The sequence below is a fragment of the Penicillium nucicola genome (assembly GCF_028828085.1).
Source record: "Penicillium nucicola strain IBT 29836 chromosome Unknown utg000007l, whole genome shotgun sequence".
Taxonomy (NCBI): Eukaryota; Fungi; Ascomycota; class Eurotiomycetes; order Eurotiales; family Aspergillaceae; genus Penicillium; species Penicillium nucicola.
In genome coordinates this window covers 1,046,158-1,066,726 of record NW_026643131.1, presented here as the reverse complement: position 1 = coordinate 1,066,726, position 20,569 = coordinate 1,046,158, and the positions used below count along the sequence as shown (strand labels likewise).

General features: G+C 47.2%; 8 protein-coding genes across 8 annotated transcripts; 3 read left to right on the top strand and 5 right to left on the bottom strand.

The window, feature by feature from the left end:
• Positions 1-91: 91 nt before the first annotated feature.
• On the bottom strand, positions 92-1,853 carry N7511_007467 (uncharacterized protein; the record flags this gene model as incomplete). Its single annotated transcript, XM_057129844.1, has 8 exons — positions 92-178; positions 232-347; positions 405-432; positions 487-690; positions 741-1,431; positions 1,487-1,559; positions 1,623-1,636; positions 1,702-1,853. 8 exons carry the CDS (start codon positions 1,851-1,853, stop codon positions 92-94), a joined length of 1,365 nt encoding a protein of 454 aa, XP_056982912.1.
• A 1,401-nt stretch (positions 1,854-3,254) lies between these two features.
• On the bottom strand, positions 3,255-3,914 carry N7511_007466 (uncharacterized protein; the record flags this gene model as incomplete). The annotated part of the gene is made up of 1 exon (XM_057129843.1): positions 3,255-3,914. One exon carries the CDS (start codon positions 3,912-3,914, stop codon positions 3,255-3,257), a length of 660 nt encoding a protein of 219 aa, XP_056982911.1.
• A 222-nt stretch (positions 3,915-4,136) lies between these two features.
• N7511_007465 (uncharacterized protein) lies at positions 4,137-4,892 on the bottom strand (the record flags this gene model as incomplete). The annotated part of the gene is made up of 1 exon (XM_057129842.1): positions 4,137-4,892. The coding sequence occupies one exon, from the start codon at positions 4,890-4,892 to the stop codon at positions 4,137-4,139; it is 756 nt and encodes a 251-aa protein (XP_056982910.1).
• Positions 4,893-5,318: 426 nt separating this feature from the next.
• Positions 5,319-6,380, top strand: N7511_007464 (uncharacterized protein; the record flags this gene model as incomplete). The annotated part of the gene is made up of 1 exon (XM_057129841.1): positions 5,319-6,380. The coding sequence occupies one exon, from the start codon at positions 5,319-5,321 to the stop codon at positions 6,378-6,380; it is 1,062 nt and encodes a 353-aa protein (XP_056982909.1).
• A 218-nt stretch (positions 6,381-6,598) lies between these two features.
• N7511_007463 (Pectinesterase catalytic) lies at positions 6,599-9,542 on the bottom strand (the record flags this gene model as incomplete). The annotated part of the gene is made up of 3 exons (XM_057129840.1): positions 6,599-8,325; positions 8,434-9,354; positions 9,404-9,542. The coding sequence occupies 3 exons, from the start codon at positions 9,540-9,542 to the stop codon at positions 6,599-6,601; spliced, it is 2,787 nt and encodes a 928-aa protein (XP_056982908.1).
• Positions 9,543-15,658: 6,116 nt separating this feature from the next.
• N7511_007462 (uncharacterized protein) lies at positions 15,659-16,045 on the top strand (the record flags this gene model as incomplete). The annotated part of the gene is made up of 1 exon (XM_057129839.1): positions 15,659-16,045. One exon carries the CDS (start codon positions 15,659-15,661, stop codon positions 16,043-16,045), a length of 387 nt encoding a protein of 128 aa, XP_056982907.1.
• A 463-nt stretch (positions 16,046-16,508) lies between these two features.
• N7511_007461 (uncharacterized protein) lies at positions 16,509-17,868 on the top strand (the record flags this gene model as incomplete). Its single annotated transcript, XM_057129838.1, has 4 exons — positions 16,509-16,594; positions 16,659-16,857; positions 16,908-17,217; positions 17,273-17,868. The coding sequence occupies 4 exons, from the start codon at positions 16,509-16,511 to the stop codon at positions 17,866-17,868; spliced, it is 1,191 nt and encodes a 396-aa protein (XP_056982906.1).
• Positions 17,869-18,518: 650 nt separating this feature from the next.
• On the bottom strand, positions 18,519-20,255 carry N7511_007460 (sugar porter family MFS transporter; the record flags this gene model as incomplete). The annotated part of the gene is made up of 2 exons (XM_057129837.1): positions 18,519-19,181; positions 19,269-20,255. The coding sequence occupies 2 exons, from the start codon at positions 20,253-20,255 to the stop codon at positions 18,519-18,521; spliced, it is 1,650 nt and encodes a 549-aa protein (XP_056982905.1).
• Positions 20,256-20,569: the final 314 nt, after the last annotated feature.

Here is a 20,569-nt window from a genome sequence, read left to right as displayed (position 1 = left end):
TACATAACACCGCCTGTATCTGAAAAAATGTATAGAACAAGCAGTCAAAAGCTGCCGCATCTTTGATCTTTCATGGTGATCGTGCAAGATATCAAGTGGCGTTGTTGGCACAAGTCCAGCTGGCCTTGGATGAGCTCTCGTTGATGGCCTGGCCTGACACCCAGAGTCCCAGTCCACACTGATCTGATTAGCAAAAACATTGCATTTGGTTTGAATTGGACTCGAACTCACAATTGCGCAAGCGATACCGAGGATAACCAAGTTGACAATCGTCAACATGATCTTCCGCGGCGATGAAAACCACTGTCCTCGGTTCAACACAAACCAGAAAATGGCAGGGAGACCGTCTAACTTGAATTAGCACACTTCAAACGTGGTTTTCCCTACACTTTTGGCAAACTTACAGCTGAACCAACTTCCAAATAGGGCACTCTATATAGATATTAGCAACGTAAACAACCTCATTACTTCGACGGGGAAACTTACGATCAAACTCAGCAACTCATTGAAAACCGGGATCGACTCTGCGATAATCCAGGCAATGGTCCACGTCGCCAGGCCAATCGCGATCCAAGTTCCCGTGGCCAACAAGCTTCTCTGGTGCATATGGTGGGAGCGCTCGCCTCGGAAGATTCTCACGTAAATATATTTGCACGCAACATGGCCGAAAACCACACCGGCTACAATGACCTATAGGGCGTTAGCACAGAGCCTTGAAAGGTTCGTAATGAGATACGCACCGTTGGGATCGCCAGGCCATAAACGACCCTCTTCATAAGCGGACCAGCCGATGAGAGAGCTGGGGATGCCACATCTGGGCCGGCGTAACAGTAGATGACCATGGCAGTCACAATGTACATGGTGGTGTCCACAATCTGCAACATAGCCAATGACTTCGGGAACTCTTTCGGGTCCTGCATTTCCGACATAATACCGAAGAACGAGACATGGGCAATAAAGGCAAAAACAATGTTCGTTACCGCGAGGAAGGCGTCTGAAAAGGTGGGAGATGTGGTGATATCGTTCACGACATCATCTGGTGCTTGCACGGCAATGGAAACCATGCAAACGATGGTGGCAATCAAGATGCTGAGGGCGGAAATGGTAGACATCCAGAAAACCTTCTCTGCTGTGCGTGGAAGGGCACCAAGGAAGCTGACAACCAACCCGACCACCCCAAACACAATGGTGCAAGTGCCGTGGTTTGTAACCGTATTGAGCAAAACGGAGAACGTGAGAATGTGACTGGCCATCAAAAAGATAATGAACAGGAGCTGGCCGACATAGAATATCTCGCGTCCGATAGGCCCTAGTAGGAGCTCTCCGGCATCACCCATGCTATGCACCTGGGGGTAACGTTGCTTGAACTGCCCCATGATGTAGCCGGTGTACCAAGAGATGGCAGAGAGTCCAAGGATAATTAAAAATGCTCTGGTGTTGTATTAGCAAGAATCCCATGTGGCTCACAGATATGCAGAGTGCTCACGGGACAATTCCCAGGGTTGCAACAGCAGATGGCAGGGACAGAATTCCCAGAGAGATATTTTCGGCAACCATCACTAAAAGAGTAGTTTAGAACATAGATTCATGGCGAGTGACATGTCTCAGGAGTGGGCTCTCACGCATTCCAGCTTGCCTGTAAAGTTGGTCAGTTGATGCGACTCCATTATGTATGCATGAGATGATAGAATTGGCACTCACCACCAAGGCATGATACGGTACTTCACTTCCCCAGATTCTTCATTTCCGAATGGATCATCCGGCAGCTCCTCGTGCTTGACTTTTTCCATCTCTGTCTCATCGTCGACCTCAAACCGTTGCGGAATGGGATGGGGGGCTTCGGGAAGACTCATGGCGATTGGGGGGTGTCAAAGAAAAACGACCGAGAAGACGAGAGGTAAAGAAACCAAGTATCCCCGAACGTGGAGGTGGCCAAAAGATGAAGTGACCAAAATTTGCGTCCTTGGCGCGTGACAGGTGGCGATGGAGTCGGACCGGGGTTAAAGTTGATAAACAGATTTATAATTACGTTAGATAAACTACTCCGCAAAAGTGTGGAGAGCTTTCAATTGAATCAGTCTGTGTGGAACATGCCAATAAGAGTATGGAAAAGACCTTCACTGTGTGTTGCAGACTCGGATAAAGATTACCTAAGCCGACTATCTTCACCGGATCTCGGAATTATGGGTCCATGAGGCTCACTCGACCAATCAACGGCGCGAGTGGCTCCCGAGCACGGGGACAACCTTCACTTTGAACGCCCGGCTGGCGTCTGCCCCCCGGGCCCGGCGAACCCGGCCCGGCGCACTTGATCTTGATAACATCAGATAGAGCATGTTGCAAGCATTTTAGTCAATACGATTATCGGTTGTCCTATACCTCAAGTCCCCACTCAATGGACGCTAAATCTCCAGACTTTGAAGGTGGCCACTGTGGTCCAACAAGACTAAGGGGAGACCTTGATGTCAGTGTGGAGGGCATCGCCCGGCGCTCTTTGACCGTTCTAGAAGGACTTAAAGTAGAAATCCCTGGTAGCGATCCCCCTTTTTGGACCCATCCGACACGGGGTAATACGCCCAATTTTCAGCCACGTTGCCCGAGACTGGGGCAATGAGATGGTTCCGGGGCTACCGAGACCCCGGAAATTGCCTCACCAGAGCCAAAACCAATCCCGGAGTTCATATGCATGATGATAAAAAGGTCGTATCCTCTGCATGTAGATTCAGCATTTCGTTCCATGGTTGCCTGCTGGAATTCTCTGGAACATTACTGAAATGAGCGATTTTGCCTCTTGTGAACTAAAAGCACGGAGCGGCCGAACCGTTGATCCGACACAAACCAAAGGCGCTAGCCAATGGGAAACATCTCAGCCCCCGGTGTGGCTGATCCAATGACGCGACGAAAAATGATTTGAGGCTTAGACGAAGCCCTGAGGAACTGTGCACCGCGATGATCACACAGCCATCGGTAGGTCTCGCCATTGATACCTCTTATTCAAGGTGAATGAGGTAAACTACGACAAACGCACCTGCGGACAGGGTCCCAAACGCCGAGACAGAACAGTATCCTTGTCGAACCAAAGCTTGCTGTCATTGAATCATATTAAAGACATAGGTTATACTCGAGTTAACAAAGTTATTAGGCCTTGAGCCCAGTGACGATCCCGGGCGAAGGCAGACGAAAGAAGGAAATTGCCAAAATAAAAAAAAAGCCTCTTGGTGACTGGAAGAGCAATGCCCTGCTTGTGACAGGCTTCAAGTAGAGCATAGTGTGGCGCCCTTTTGAAACCTCGTTTCTGTATTGGTGGCTGTGACTGTAGTGCGGGTAACGGCGGTTGATGTAGACGTGGGGTGAACCGTGATTGTTACAGATGGAGTGTTGCGAATGACAGTCGCCCTGGTACTGACAGACGTTCGGGGTGGCAGCGCAAGAGAAGATCTTGTAGTGTAGGTCTTTGTGATTGTGGTCGTAGAAGGTGGTGGCTGACTTGTGGCCTTGATAGTGATAGTGTTGAAGCTTGTCTTTGTTACCGTTGGGACCGTTAAGGTCTCGATGGATGTTTTCGTGGCAAGCTTTGTCACAATCTTGGTAAGAGTGGATGTATCAAGCTTTGCCATTTCGCGAACAGATGATGTGCGAGTGATTGTGATGAAGGAAGTCTTCTTTGCGGTGGTAGTCAAGGATGTTTGAGTAGTGAACGAAGTCACAATGACTGTGTTTGAGGATGCCTGACTCGATGTAGGCACGAGTTGAGTGAACGTAGGAGTTGTAGATGTTCGGACGGACTCAGTCACAGTGGAACTGGCTTCCACATCTCGAAGTGCTAATTCTCTCGGGGTCACACGGAAATCATCGGGGACACAGCTGAGCGTTGTGCAGGAGTTGGTCGTAGTCGTCTCGGTCAAAGTCACCATCGAAGTTTTTGTCACTCTGTCTGCTGTCTCAGTTTTAGTGCCTCCATCACCTATGTCGACAACTAATGTCGAGGTAATAGTCTTTGTCTCTGGCTGAATGGTCTCGATAGCCGTGGTTGTGATTGTCTTGTCAGTGGTGATTGTTGATGGTGGATCAGCGATAGTAATCGTTCTTGATGTTGTCCTTGTAGCTATGGCGGTTGATTGGTCAACAGTGACCGTTTAGAGTATGGTTGTCGTAGCTTCAAAGGTAATGTCCTTAGTCGCTGAGGCTGGGGACACAGTCGTGCCTAAATCGATAGTAATGACAAATGTCTCGGTGGAAGTCACTTCATCTGCTGCAATTGTAATTTTGGTGATCGCTGTCGATGTTTCAGTTGCTGTCTTCGTTGCACCGGTTTGATTAGCACCCCCAGTTGTAGATGTCGGGGCAGAAGTGTCTGCGGAGCCTGGGGCTGGCTGGCCGGCCTCAAACGGAGTTGCATTCACATGGTTGAGATCGATCCACTCTGTGTCAGGGAAAAATTTAGCTAGTTCAAAGTTTGCTGCCGCTTGTTCATCGAGCTGAACGGCAAATGATGCTCGTTTTGAGGTGTCTGATCCATCGCCGTGGTTTTTATACTCCCCAAATAAGACGTCACTAGTTCGAGGGCTACTAGAGGACCACTCCTCCCACCCAGCCGCTTGCACACAAGCGTCCAGAGAAGAGTATATGTACGCCACTCTTGCAAATCGGTTCAAAGGACGACCAAGGGAGATCTCAGATAGAGGCTTTGTGCTCGTTGCAGGGGAAATAGTGCACTGGTCAAAAACGAAGCCTGCTTGTGAAGAGTTTTTTGATCGCTTGTCGGCGGTAAGACTGACCCCGTCTTTGTTTGGAGATATAGTGGATGCCAGGATGTAGCCTGCGCCTTTGCCCCAGATCGCATCAACGTTCCCCTCGATATAACTACCGGCAACGAAAAGATATCCATTCATCAACAACGTGCCACGGTTCCCGATGACCTTGCAACCATAGAGACTTGCATGTTTTAAGTTTTTCACGGCGAAGGCGACGGATGCGTTGCTGTTTCCTGCATCGGCTGCGTTGACAAGTTGATGTTTATTACCTTCAAGTGGCTTCCAGCCGCATGAAGAGTTGCCCCAGCCTCGGCAGATTCTTCGTCTTGGTTATCACTTCCCTTATTGTGCATTATTGTAACTTTATTCTTGGAGAAGTCACTTGGATTCTCTGAATAACCAATGAGATTAACAGTGCCAGACGCCGTCACCTCAAGTTGTTCATCGTAAATCCCAGCATAAATGAATATCGTTGCTTGTTTGCCGGAAGAAGCCGACAATGCGTCCAGAGCGTCCTTGATAGTAAGATAGGTCGTAGTATTTTCAATACTTGTTTTGGACACGATGTATGCTCCGGAGGGAGGTTTTGTTCCATCGTATTCACCAGTTTCCAGAAGAGTGCTTGTTCCCGTGTCTGATCCAGTACCTGAGCCCGTGGATGTCCCTGAATCCGAGTCGGTGTCTGAAGCCGTGGATGTCGCTGTGCCCGTGTCTGAGCCCGAGCCTGTGGATGTCGATGTATCTGTCCCGCTATTTGACCCTGCGCCTGAGTCCGTACCTGAGCCCGACGTTCCGGTCGCGCTTCCTGTATCTGAATCGGTGCCGGTCCCTGGGGTCCCTGTGTCTGAGCTAGTATCGGAGCCAGAGCCTGTTGATGTCGCTGTGCCTGTGTCCGAAACTGACGTCCCTGTCGCGGTCCCTGCCCCTGAGCCAGAGTCTTTTGATGATGCTGTGCTTGTATCTGAACCTGACGTCGAGGTATCTGGGCCACTATCTGATCCCGTGCCGGACCCCGAGTTTTCTGGCCCGGATCCTCCCTCTGCGCTCGTGTCAGAGCCAGAGCTTGTTGATGTCGCTGGGCCTGTGTCCGAGCCTGACATCCCTGTCGCGGTCCCTGCATCTGAGCCGGTGCCTGAAGCCGCGGATGTTGCTGTACCCGTGTCTGAGTTGGTGCCTGGGCCTGAAGTCCCTGTGGCAGTTCCTGTATCCGAATCGGTGCCGGAACTTGAAGTCCCTGTATCTGAGCCAGTGGCTGAACCCGTCCCTGCATCCGATCCAGTGCCTGAGCCTGACACTCCTGTGCCCGAGCCTGTTTGTGAGCCCAAGCCCGTGGGTGTTGCTGAATCTGAGCCAGTGGCTGAACCCGATGCCCCTGCTCCGGCCCCTGTACTTGAACCCGTTGAGGTCCCTGTATCGGCTGCATCTGAGCCCGAGCTTGTTGATGTTCCTGCATCGGTCCCTGCGCCTGAACTCGTGCCTGTTTCTGAGTCCGTTGAGGCCCCAGTCCCTGTACCTGCATCTGTACCTTCATCTGATACACTTGGCTCGGGTCCGGGCACGGAAATGGAGTCCCAGTATGTGAGATCAATCCAGTCAGTAGAATCCATGACACTTTCCAGGGTGTAGCCATCTGCCTCTAACAGTTCGCAGAATCCCAATGCCTGGCGAGCTTCTTGGTTGTTTTCCCAATTTCCAGCCCCAATATTTTTGTACTCGGCGAATTTCACATTATTGGTTCGAGGGTCTGTAGCAGCCCAAGCTTTCCAGCCGGATGGGTTCACGGCATCGGTTAGATGTGAATACTTGACTACCACAAGAGCATTTTCCGAGTATGGGCGACCGAGCTATACGGAACTTGTGATATTACCACTTGAGGCAGATGCTGCGCCGAAATAGCATTGATCGAAGATGTAGCCGCCGATTGCGGGCGGCGCGCGGCCTTGAGCCGTGAGGACAGCACCTTTGATCTTGGCTCCAATCGTACAGCCTTTGAAGTAAGCTTTGGAATACCCCCATATAGTGTCAATCGCTCCCTCAATATACGTCGACTCAAAGTACATATAGCCATCCGGACTTCCGGTCAAGAGCGTGTTCTGCCATGCGACAAAGCTGCAGCCGTAAAACGCAATGTGCGTTCCAAACAAGGACGCAGCCAGATTGGCGTAAGATCCATCTTGGTTTTCAGGATTTTTGGTATTGACGATGTGAATGTTATACACCGCGATCTGGTCTGAAATTGTTGAGATAGTCGCCGTCTCGTTTTCGGTGTGTCCATTTGGCAAAGGTGAGGTTGGAATCCCATGGGAGAAAGTAAGTGTGACCGTATTATCAGCAAAGTTGCGCCCTACATCTCCCTCCGTGTATCCAATGATTGATACAGGCCCGGTTCTGTTGATAGGCGGCACCAGCTCTTCATAGGACCCAGCATACATGAAAATGACTTGCGGGCTGCTATCCCCGGGGAGAGATGCCAGCGCATCAGTGAGACTCTCAAATGTCCCTTCAACCGAGCCGTCCACTGAAACTGATACAGCACCCTCAGGTGGCGTTTGAGCAGTCTTCGGGTGGCTTAAATGGGATGTTGATGTAGAGGTGCCACTTGAAACTGCGGTGTCTGCGCCGGTAGGACTTGGCCCTCCCAGATTATATGATGGGATGAGGCTGTATGCGGCCATATCAAGCCAGGAAGTGTCACCAATCCAATTGGAAACAGTATAAGCCTCTGCTTCTTCTGCCGTTAGCTGGGTAGCGAAGGCTACCCGTTTCTCATTCCATCTTCCCGGTCCTGAGTTGTTGAACTCGCCAAAGGTGACATGATCAGTTCGTGGAGATTCTTCTGACCATACACTCCACCCAGTAGGATTGATCTGCTTGTCCAAATAGGACCCTCTGAAGACGACGAGACCAAATTCAGACAGAGGCCGACCAAGGTAAGTCTCTTGATACTGGGTACCATACGAGTCAGTATACGTCACAACGCATGTATCAAAAACGTAGCCACCAGTTCTTTCTGACTCTCGGCCTTGAGCCACGATTGAGCCACCAGCCGTGTTAGTTGCGATATAGGTCTGATGGAAGTAGGCCATCGAATACCCCCAAACAAAGTCCAAGGCACCCTCAATATAAAAATTGGAAAAGACCTGGACGCCATTGTTTGCAAAAAGAGTATTCTGGTACCCAATGAATGAACAACCATATGCAGCGACGGTTCCTGAAATGGTGGCTGCAAGAGTAGAAGTATTGGGGGATTGGGGATGTGTGTTGTGAAAGTTGAGATTGTAGAGAGCTACCGATGTCTTCCCACCTGCGTCTTCAATATCAAGCACCGGGGCATCATCATCATCCTCTTCAGAGTTAGTTGAAGCTCCTGAAGAGAATGAAATCGTGACTCTGTTGCGAGTGGAATCATTCTCAAAGGAGGTTTCACCACGGATAGTGAGCTTGCCTTCCCGGTTGATGACAATATTTTCCAGGTAAGTGCCCCTTTCCACGAAAATGATATAATCTTTCCCATCGTCAGGGATGGCTGCAATGGCGCTGGTAATATTTGGATATTGACCGTCCGATGGATCTGTTGAGACAACCTAATCAGGGGTTGATGTTGAGGATCCTGACTCCGATGACGGGCTGGATATCTCGCCGGTTGAGCTAGTCGACGATGGTATAAGAAAATCTCCACTCTCGATCGCAGCCAGGACGGCAGGGTCAATCCATAAAGTACTCGATGTTGCAAACGTTGGGTAGGCGCCAGCCAGGACGGCTTGCAGTGTATAACGAGCTAACTCCGAGCGATCCAATAAAGACACGTACTTATATCTATCCGCGTCATTGTTTGGATATGCTCCCGGTCCAATGTTCTCGTATTCACCGTAGAAGTTCTGTTCATTCGATGTGACTGTATCCAAGCGGATACCTGTGGAAGCAATACTTTTGTCTAGGGAGGAGGAGCGAAAAACAACGACAGATCCAGGATCCTTGGCTGCCGCAAGATATGCACTCTCAACTCCTTCCCTTGACTCGGAATAGACTGTGCTGTGGTCGATAATCACGGTGGAGTTGTAAAGCGTGTTTCCAAGAACATGGCCTTCATTGAAAGTGATTGTAGCCGAACTGTTCGTCGGCACGATAGCAGTGTTGTAAATGTACATCGTTCCAGCTCCAGAAATCATGTTTTCTGATGCTTCAATGTAGCTATTTGCAATGACAGCCAAACCAAGCTCCGCTACAATCCCCGAGCCACTGGATACAAACCGGCATTGATAGAACCCATTTTTGCCTCCACGAATCATCGCCGCAGCATCAGCCGATGCTTTGTTAACGAAATTGACATTTTTGAAAGTGATCTGAGTCACATCGACTGAAATTGTGAGCACTTTCCCTGTGCTAGACACAACCACTTCATTCTCGGAGTAAACATTCTTGCTGTTGCTTTGGCCGATTACAGCGACAGCTGGGGTAGCAGAGACGGTCACAGCTGGATAGGTCCCAGCTAGTACAGTGACAGTGGGGACTTGGTGGCTCTGGGCGTAGGCGATGGCCTCGTCAATGCCTGTAAATTGTCCACTCGCATCGGTAGCCACCGTGATAGTCCTCCCTGAGGCTGGAAATTGTTAGCGAATGCATTGATCAAGGCTTTTGGGCACACTAACCCGATGTTGGCGAGCTGGCATTAGATACTGCAGGTGCGGTTGCTGTCTTTGTAACATAAACTGTGCTTGAACAAATGCTCTCAGCTAACTCCGTGGCCGTAGCCAAGCTGAGGAGGCTCAAGCCAAAAGGGAGCCACATACTGAAACAATCACATACGTTCAAAGGTCGAATATCCGGGACCAAAATGAAACAGGCACCAGTTTATTGTGGATAATAAAATTCAACAAAGAATGCAAGTCGAATGGATTGGTTACAATCGCATTCTTATACCGGTTTGTCGGTTACTCTCAGGTTAGCATATCATTTCCGTATCGAGGTAGTGAGCGTATCTTCACATAGCATCGGCCCTAGTGACTTCTTGTCTTAAAATAACTTCTTTAGACCGATGGAATGACCTGAACTTTCGATGCGATCCAGGAAAATGATTTTCCCCGTAAGCGGGCGAGACGCGCCATAATGCTAGGACACGCAGGCGATTTAATGGGTTCGCTATGTCTGGTTTGTATATTACTCGACCGACCTTGTTTTATTCGTGTCAGATACAATTTCTGTTTTCTGATGTTTCAACGCAAGCGTGTTCAAAAGGCAAATTTGGCTTAGTGGGTACAATTCTTTCATAAAGGATTAAAATTGAGATATTTGTGTCTATGATGTTTGTATACATACATTCTTTGCTGAGGAAAACGCGGCAGGTAGTCGGAACGATGATTTCCCCAAGACTCTCATGAATCCCTCGCATTATGATTGATTCCAGCAAGCGGGGTCTACCTGACTATATAAGCTTTGGCGTCTGACATTAATTGCACTTTTCGTGCACAAGTCGAAGTTATCTCTGGTGGAAACCCATCGGGCTTACCAAGCTTTTTATGGAATTCTCTAGATTGCTTCGGCAGTTGAAAATGGCCCCCTGCTTTTGAATCGTCGATCGGAATTCAAGTCCAACCCCGATACATGCCCCCCTTCCGTGGAGATTCCATCCAGATTAGAACGAGCCAGGCCTCCTTCACAGCACAATTCTGCTATAACTTATGCAGTACATTAGCTGACTAAAATTTGCTTCTTATGCTAACGTAACAGACCCCCAAGCTGCGCAGACCCCCAAGCTGCGCACCCCACCCCAAAACGCGTTAATTAATCAAACCTCTTCTCTTTAACCACCCACCATGCCACCAATTCGTACTCAATCCTCTCAAAATCGTACTGAGCAAGAGGGTAGGCTTTCATTAGCAATTGAAGCTATTCGAAAGCAAGATTTTTCCTCTGTACGTGGAGCAGCGCGCTGTTTTGACGTACCTGAATCGACCCTCCGTAACCGCCTCCATGGGGTTCAAAACCACGCGATATCTCGCGCAGAAAAGCTGAAATTGACTGAAATTGAAGAGGAATCGCTTCAAAAATGGATTATCTCTATGGATTCTTGTAGAGCAGCTCCCCGCCCGTCAACTGTACGAGAAATAGCAGATATACTACTGGCGGCGCGTGGATCTATACCCCTACCTACAGTCGGCGAAAATTGGGTTAAAAAATTCGTTAAACGGTATCCCCTACTATCTACTCGATTCTCGAGACGCTACGATTATCGGCGAGCTAAATACGAGGACCCGAAGCTATTATCTAAGTGGTTTTCTCTCGTTCAAAAAACAATCCTAATATACGGGATTGATTTTGACGATATCTATAACTTTGACGAGACGGGATTTGCAATAGGTATAATCTCGACTATAAAGGTTATAACGAGAAAGGAATTATACGGTCGGCGATCACTTTTACAGCCTAGAAATCGCGCGTAGGTAACTACAATCGAGTGTATAAGTTCAACGGGGTAGGCGCTTCCTCTATACGTGATTTTTAAAGGCAAAGTTTTTATCGAATCTTAGTTCGATAACCTTCTAAATAACTAGAGGATCGAGATAAGTCCTAATAGATAGACCTCTGATCAAATTGGACTTCGATAGCTTAAAAAGCTCTTTATTCCGTCTACTACTTCTCGTACGAAGGGGAAGTATAGACTCTTAATACTTAATAGCTACGGCAGTCATTTAATACCACAATTCGACAAAATTTGCGAGGAGAACAATATTATCGCAGTTTATATACCTCCGCATTCATCTTATCTTTTACAGCCTCTCGATATTGGCTATTTTGCGGTGTTAAAAGCCGCGTACGGTCGGATTATCGTATCGAAAATACGGGCTAAAATCAGTCATATTAATAAACTTAATTTCCTCGATACCTACCAAGCCGCGCGAATTAAGGCATTTAAATCGGAGAATATCAAAAATAGCTTCTCCGCCGCCGGTTTACTCCCTTTTAACCTATCTCGGGTACTCTCGAAAGTCAATATTCTTACGCGTACGCCGACCCCCCCCCCTCTAGCCGGGGTAGCGAGTAGGAGCCAAAAACGCCCTCCAATTATATTCAATTACAAAAACAAGCTTCCTCGATAAAAGCCTTATTAAAACAGCGCTCAAAAAGCCCACCGAGTCTATTGAATTCAGCGATAAATCAGGTTTTAAAAGCCTATCAAATCACAATACATTCAGCTGCTATTCTCGAGAAAGAAGTAAGCGATTTACGCGCTGAAAACGAGAAAAAAAGGCGCAAAAATGCTAGATCTACAAGGCAAATATATCGTAAGGAAGGCCTTACAGTTAGAGAGGCATCAACCTTGATATCGCAGCTAGTATAACCTGATTTACCGCAAGGATCTAATGAGGTAAATCAGGGTTTAGCCCTTTCTCAGTCACGTACGAGGGCAGTACCAAGATGTTCCGAATGTGGAATTCAGGGTCATAATAGGAGGTTATATCCCACTAGATCTCGCATTTAGTTTATTCAATTTAATGGCGTTTTGGTTGAGAAAAATCCATTTAAAATAATCAAGTTGGGTGGGGTGCGCAGCTTGGGGGTCTGCGCAGCTTGGGGGTCTGTTACGTTATCAGAAATAGTCAACCCGAATTGAATGTCTCACACATGAGCATAGTTGATACAGGACCAATTTTAACGACAAGATCTTTGATATAGCTACGTTTGAACTTTGTCATTCTGCTAGATTCTTTATTCCACACGCTTTGATTTTCAGACTCATGGACTAATTTTATATAAATTCACTCTGCAATAGCCGGTGTGAGGGACTTATTATGCCTTGCGTCATAATCACCATTCCTCGGGGACGAGCTACATACGTAAAAAGTGTGGTCCTTTCTTTACAACTCCCCTCAATAGCGCGATCTAACGTCGTTTCATTAGATATGATGTTGATTGAAATTAAACGGCGCCATGGTCTGTTAGATAAAACAGATCGATACCGATCGGGACAGCATGTGAACAACGAAACACAGATTTCAGGTGATCCACACGGAGATCAGAAAGACTGATACGGTAAATTTTAATACTATACCCTGAAGCACAAGGCTCTACCCAAAGTCTTATATCATTGCTCATGCTAACTGGTTGCTTCTAAGTGATTCAGATCAGAACAACCCTTCCTGTCCGAGCCGACCAGTTATGATATCTCACGAGCTTTCTCACCGCAATGAATATGACGGACTACTAATAATATCATTCTCGAGAGATGAGACAACTAACATCATGCTTGCCTTTTTTCCTCCAAAATCCGACTTGAGGGATATCCATAAGTTCTCGCGCCCAAATAAAGCTCTGATCTAGAACTTACGTCTAACTCATGCTGATAATGCTGAATTTACCGACTATTTGATTTAATATGTTTCTACCTATTTTTAGCAGGGAATTTGTTACTCGCAGACCAAAAACTCACCTTGCCCAAAACGGAAACTCTCTCATAGAGCCATATGCTCAGCCCGGTGCAAACCACACCGTGATCCGAAACTTAACTCCCGCTTAAAACAAGATTATATATTAGAGATACTATATTAGTCAAATCTCTGGTTGAAAAAATTCCAATACGTGATATTTCCGCTATCATAGACCGACTGTGATGCACCGGGGGATGGCCCAGCATTGATACGCACACGACGTATAGCTTGTGCACTCCGATGCTCAGGTGCAAGTTTTGACTTACGTACTGCAAAGCCTCGTTTATCCTACTGCGGCATAGGATATCATATGCGTACAGCACTCCGCGGTATCCCGCCTTGCTATTAGGGTCGCTGACGTCAGTTTCAGTTTGCGCCTTATACGAATTTGAAACCTTGACGTGTAGTTACTTCGATGGAATGTAATGGATCTCACTTCAAAATCAGAAATAGCATGTCTTTTAATAACTTCTTGTCCAAATGAGGCATGGTTCTCTAACTTCCGCAGCCACCCGCCGGACCTTTAATGCCCTTCAACAGAGCAACCGTCCCACTAGCCAGCGCGATCCTGGAGAATGACAGGGTATATTATCTATCGTAGGTTTCTGGGCTAAATAGCATAGATGGCTTTACAGACGCACATTGAAAGTTAGTTTTTCAAGGTACACAATGGCAGTTTCTTTGGCACACCACGCCGTGGTAGAGCTCAAATGGCATATATTCAGTACAGCTAATGTTTCAACCTTCGCATCTGAATCAATGTGAGAGAAGAAGGTTTTTTTGGATTTGGCCCAGGGTCCAGGCCCCAAGCCACCCCCGCCAACTCACAAGCGAGGGGTGAAAAGACAAAAGACCGAGGATGCACAACGTGCCTGTCCAACCATGAGATCGATAATTATTTATACTGCAGCGCACTCAGCGATTCTGTTCATAGGTGTATTTCGTAGAGCTTATAATCGTTCTGGATGATTCCATCCATTATTAATTACTAGTTTCTTAATTGCGTGCTCGTTTTTGATACAGAGACACTACCGGCATGCAAACGGGTTATGGAATAGATTATACTAGAAATGTAGTAGGTCTCGAAGTATAGGATTCCAAGACAAACCATGATCTTAACACTTGAGTTCGGGATCTCAACAAGAAAAACGCGAAAAACGCAGAGGAGGTCCAAGAACATCGGAGAGCTTGGCGCGCGTAAGGCGTCCCCGCATATTCGCTTGTGCCCCGAGTGTTTGAAGCAATCGCCGTCTTCAATATCTTAGCCGACGGTGGGCGCATGACCATCTTCGATCATCGCGATCGTCATCTCACTTGAGATTTGAGTTTTTACCCTTGCTTTGGGATATTTCAAGTCAAGATGGACCTCGTGTACGACTCAAATTGTAAGACACCAAGTTGAGAATACGAAGTTGCCGTAAATGTTCGAGTGCATCCTTCCCATGGTGACGCCTCTTCGTATTGAGGTGAACTCACTAAGACCGAGACAATTGGGTGTCATTTCATTGTCTAAACATAAGTTATACGTCGAGATGTGGTAGATGTTAGGTGGCATTCTGAACTTCACTTTTCCATATCTTGTCCCAGTTATATTCCACGTTCAATATCAATGTTAGTAGCAACGACGATTAGTAACCTCATGATTGAGACTTCCATGAACTACTAAAAGCATTGGTAATAATAAACGAAATCGACAACAAGCGCAGTGATATCTCGTGTCAGCTTTGCATGATGTTCTGATGCCAAGGCAAGAAGCCGGTAAAGGAACTCCTTTCTCAATAACTGTCATAATTTGCAGACATTAATACCGTAGTGGTTTTAGAGGTAAAACAAATAGACCGATAGGTGAGCAGACAACTTACGCAGGATAATAGAAAGTCCTATCCCAGATCTTAAGACATTTCTCTGACAGTGAATAAGGACAGTAACAACTGTCCCTCATCGCAACGACTCAATCACTGATAAAATAGTGCAAAATTCAGTAGTTTGATCTGTATATGGCTGTTATGAATTTATCACACCGCTACTGAATATTTAATAAATAAAGATCATTGTGTAGCATTAAGTGCATTGTGTGGCTGATTTCAACCACGTTATGCCAGATCATTGTCTTACAATGCGAATTCGTCCACAGGCAGGGGGCCTTGAGTCGAACCTCAGCTGATCTTGATCTTCAAAGCTATGTGAGATCACATCTTGTTATACGACTTTGCCTTATTCTGATGTACTCGAAGCCTTACTCACGGGTCAGTGCTTAGAACCACCGTCTAATAATAGCTCTATTGGCAGGAACACAAGGCTCTACACTGTATCTCAGTAGTCTAGTGAACGGGGTATAAAGTCCACATGCTTCCCAAGTTATAGAACATCATCCTCTCAAAAACACAAGGGCCTCAATCCACCTTTCAATACTGTGTGACCATTCTTGCCACGAAACAACAACGAAAACACATTCAAATATCATTCAACATAGTCAATATGAAGTTCACTTTCGCTGCCATTGTCCCATTCATGGCAATCTTCGCCGCCGCCTCGCCCATCGAGGCTCGCGCGTGGAGTCAAGTCACCGTTGCACTGTCTAATGACCAGTCTGGGGCGTATTCGGGTGTAGCATTCCTCGCAGATGGTACCGATAAGAGTATTTTGTCACTCTTTGGAAGCACTTCTGTCGGAAATGGTGGCATCGTTAAGGCCAATGCTGCCCAGCTTACTGCCTTCCCACAATCGATCAGTTGTGTCATCAAGAATAACGGTGCTGTCATTGGTACCTTGACTGCTCAGCATACCTATGCTGATATTGATGGAAATCCCAATGCCGTCGTTCCAATCAATCTGAACAATGCTCAGGTCAACTGCCACGCCTGATCCTCTATTTTCGCAGATCGGGTGTTAGTATGACAAGATGATCGTTTGATATTTTTAATGGAAGAACTGCCCTGTAATGCGAGACTGACATGTATCTTTGGAGCTTTATTGGGCAGGATTTGAGGACCTCGTGTTTCTGGCTCTATCATGGCTCAACCCATATGGAAAGACGTCAAAGTTAAATTTATACACGTTTGCCATTTTTTAAATTCTTAGACACAATAGTCCCGTGCTTAAATTCAGATAATACTCATATTCACTAAGTCACACGAGTAAGTCGTGGATATAATCTAAGTTCTAGTGTCTTCTGGCTTTTAGTGCATTTATCTTATTGTCCACAAGGTGTTGGACTTCCAAGGCCCCCAAGGTCCCCTTCGTGGTGAATAAGAAGTCCCAAAATTAGGTCTTGGTTTATTCAAAGATCGAATTTCGTTACTATGATGATATTTTTGGGACTCTCAATATGACAGGTTACAGACAGAATGAGCCCTACGCTCTCGGGCCAGAGGAGGATTGTGACGGCAGGAGCTCTAACGTCTATCGGAGAATGTATGGATGTCAAATTATTGCAGAGACAAAGCTTCCATGGGATTCTAACGCAATGCTTTTACAGAGCAGATTTCAGGGTCCTGCCCTTGCTAGTGATTGGGTTTGCAAGCTATCAGCTGGACAGGACAAACATTGCGAGCGCACTTACGGGTGATTTTGCAGTGGCCATCTCTGTGACCCAAAACACGATCAACCTTGGAAATCAACTTATGTTTTTGGGAGTAATCATACTGGAAATCCCGTCAAATATGATGCTTCACAAGGTACGTGACACTGATCTTGTTGAATGGGAGCATGAATTTAAAGGCATTAGATTGGTCCTCGCAAATGGATCAGTGGACAGGTTTTTATATTCGGCCTTGTGAGCTGTTTACAAATCTTTCTGCGAAACAAAGATGGCTTTCTGGTTACCAGGTCGGTTCTTGGACTTGCCGAAGCTGGCTACATCCCTGGTGCAATGTATACTCTTTCAACATGGTACACAGCCCCGGAATTCACAAAACGAATCGCCATTTTCTTCTTCGGCATGTTCGGGGGGACGGCTATTTCTCCTCTGATTGGAGCAGGATTGCTGAAGTTGAATGGCAAGGCCAATCTTTCTGGCTGGCAATGGATCTTTTTGGGTAAGTGACCTCAAGAATCGAGTTTCAAGCAGCATATGTGCTAAATCACAAACAGTGGAAGGTCTGATTTCCATCTCTGTGTCAATTTTCCTGTTTCTTTTTCTTCCTGAGCGTGAGACCATTCTCTCGGCATCTTCTTCTTCATCCGTTGGCTCGATAACAAGGAACCCTTGTCCAGAAAAAGATCATGCGCCTCAGCCTCCTAAGTCTGGGATATCGTTGGTAGTATTATGGGATACTCTGACTTCTTTCGAAAAGTGGCCACATTTCATTGCCACGGCTTGCGTCTTCTCTACGTGGAGCCCACTCACAACTTACACACCTAGTATTATCATGTCACTTGGCTTCACTAGAATCCAAGCAAACTCATTGGCTGCAATCGGGAGCTTTGCAACTCTCCCAGTCATTCTACTTTTTGCATGGTTGAGTGATAAGACGAACAAACGAGGCTTGACTGTTATGCTTGCAATTCTCGTCTACTTGATCGCCCTGGTCATCTTGAGAACGATAGAGCACAAGGTTCCAACATGGGGCAGATTTGGTCTATGGACAACGGTCAATGGATTGGCAGTTGGTTATCATCCGATCCATAACGCTTGGATTCAGATGAACTGTCAGAACCCCGAAGAGAGAAGCATAAGTGTTGCGTAAGTGGGCTTTTCAAAAATTGCAATATTTCCATCGCCATGCGTGACGGACTAACTCATTCTGCTATGAACATTTAGGATGTGTACGGTTGACCAATTACTACTCTGTGATATATTTTACTAAACTAACTCGATACAGTTGTAATGTCAGCTACTGCAGGCCTCATGGCAGGAACACAGATTTTTCGGGGTGACGAATCACCAATGTTGTATGTATCCATATCTTGGATGATGATGACGCTTCTTTCTAACGCACCATGTGTTCTTGTACCAGTTACTCTAGAGGTTTGTTGATAATGATCGGTCTGGTTACATCTGGGTTGGGGTTGGTTGGGTTACAGATCCTGGTCTTCTGGGGTCTTAATCGGCGTATGACTGCTAGATTTGCAACCGAGGCTGTATATATTCTGTGAGCGCTTTTACGAGTAGTGAAAGGTGGTTGCCTCAGATGGTGGTCATAGGTCAAGTAGACATTGGTCTAAATTCTATAAGTAAAAGATGTATGTACTGTCTGATTGTACAAAGAAAAGAAATCCGCGCAATCCACTCAGTACGCCAGGCCCAAGTGAGTATCGTGACATGCAAATCCGTAATAACCCCAAATGTGAATAAAAGAGAAAAGAAAAAACATCAAAGGCTCATGCAATTCAGCACTCATGCGTTTTCGGCGTGGTACATCTGCTCCTCCTTGTGGCCGTAAGGGTTCTCCTCCGCGGCCCAATCTTCGCGCTGAGGAATCTCGTAGCTGCTACTCTTCCAGGGGGCAACCTTGTTGACATACATCCAGTCAAGCTCCTCCAGGGTGCGACCCTTTCCTTCAATGACGAAGAAGTAAACGATCAGAGTTGCGAAGAACAGGCAGCCGGCAAAGACGTAGCCGTAAGCAAAGTCGATGTCTTTGGTGATGAAGGTGGTGAAGAAGCTGATCAGGAAGTTCCACAACCAGTTGGTGGCAGTGGCAAGAGCCATACCCTTGGCACGGTACTTGGAGGGGAACAGCTCAGCCACAATAGCCCAGATCATGGGACCCCATGTCATAGCATATGCGGCAATGAAGAAGCATGACACGACAATCAATCCCTTTCCGGCGTTAGGGGTGTTGGTAGGGTTCTCAACGTCCAGCACGAAGTGACCAATGGAGGCGAAGATCATGAACATGACAAACATCCAAATGGCTCCGAAGATAAGAGACTTGCGTCGGCCAAAGTTCTCAACGACATACAGACCACCAAATGTAGTTCCGAAATTCACAGCACCGAGGATGACCTGGGTAATGAAGCTGTCTGAGATACCGGCGCCTTGGAAGATAGTGGTACCCTTTGAGAAAATGAATGTTAGCAAATGTTTTCTTCAATGAATCTTAAAGAGAAAGCAAGTGAAGACTGGGCTGAACATGAGACTTACGTAGTAGAAGAAGTAGTTGGCACCAGAGAGCTGCTGCAGAGACTGAAGAACCATACCAAGAATAATGCGGTAGAACATGCGAGGGGCAGTGATAAATTCATGCCACTTCTGTTCGTCAGACTCGGCTTCGAACTGTTCGCGAATTTCATTCATCTCTTCGATGATGCGAACGTGGTTCTCGGGAATACCGTAAAGCAGAGACAAAGTGCGACGAGCACTGTCTACCTTTCCGTGACGGAACTCATAGCGAGGACTCTCGGGGAAGAAGACCATACCACCACCAAGGACCAGCGCGAAGAGGAAGGTCAGACCCAGGGTGATACGCCACTGGGCAGTACCATCCATGGTGTGGGTACCCAAGTTGATCAGATAGGCCAGGAAGATACCAAGGGTAACGAACAGTTGATAGCAACTGATCATGGCACCACGGATGTGACGGGGGGCACTTTCACCCTGGTACATAGGCACGAGAAGGGAGCAACCACCGACACCAAGACCAGTGACCCAACGGCCGATGACCATCTGGTACCAGTGGCCGTTTGGAGAAGAGATTTGAACCACCAGTCCAATGTTGAGAATGATACACCACAGGGTGATGGACCATTTGCGGCCGAGCTTGTCAGCAATGGGAGCACCGGCGAGGGCGCCGATCATAGTACCGATGGAGAGCAAACCGACAATCAGACCGGATCGAGTGGCGCTGAAAGAGTAAGTGCCATCGGCACCGAGCTCACCATAGCGTGCCAGGTAGTTGCTCATTTCCTGGAAACCCGAAATCTGACCAGTGTCATAACCGAACAGGAGACCACCCATCGAGACGAAGAGGGCCATGATCAAAGAACGCGCAGTGATGCGAGGAATGGGGGTATCGACGCCCACAGGGCGCATGGGCTTTTGAATGGGACTTTCTTGGGAGGAGGAATCGAAGATTGGCTGTTGAGCCGGGGTGATAGACTCCCCATGGTGGGAAGAAGACTCGACACCCATGATGTATAGGTGGAATGTGTCTGGCTGGAAAGATGCCTCTTTTTGAGTTGAATTGGATATGAAACTAGAGACCCAAGCCGTGAATGATATGACAAGAAAGGAGTATGATTATTGGGGACAGGCCCATGGGGAACAAGAGAAACTTCTGGGGGAACATGAGAAACACCGCCCCTTTTGTAGTCCACAGGAAAACAAGAAAAAAACGGCACATTTGCAAGTGGGGGAGCAAAGTGTGGAGAGACGCTCGCGAGATGACGATGTCCCTGGCCAAATGGACAAAAGAGGATGGTACTCAGGCAACATGCCGGCCGACG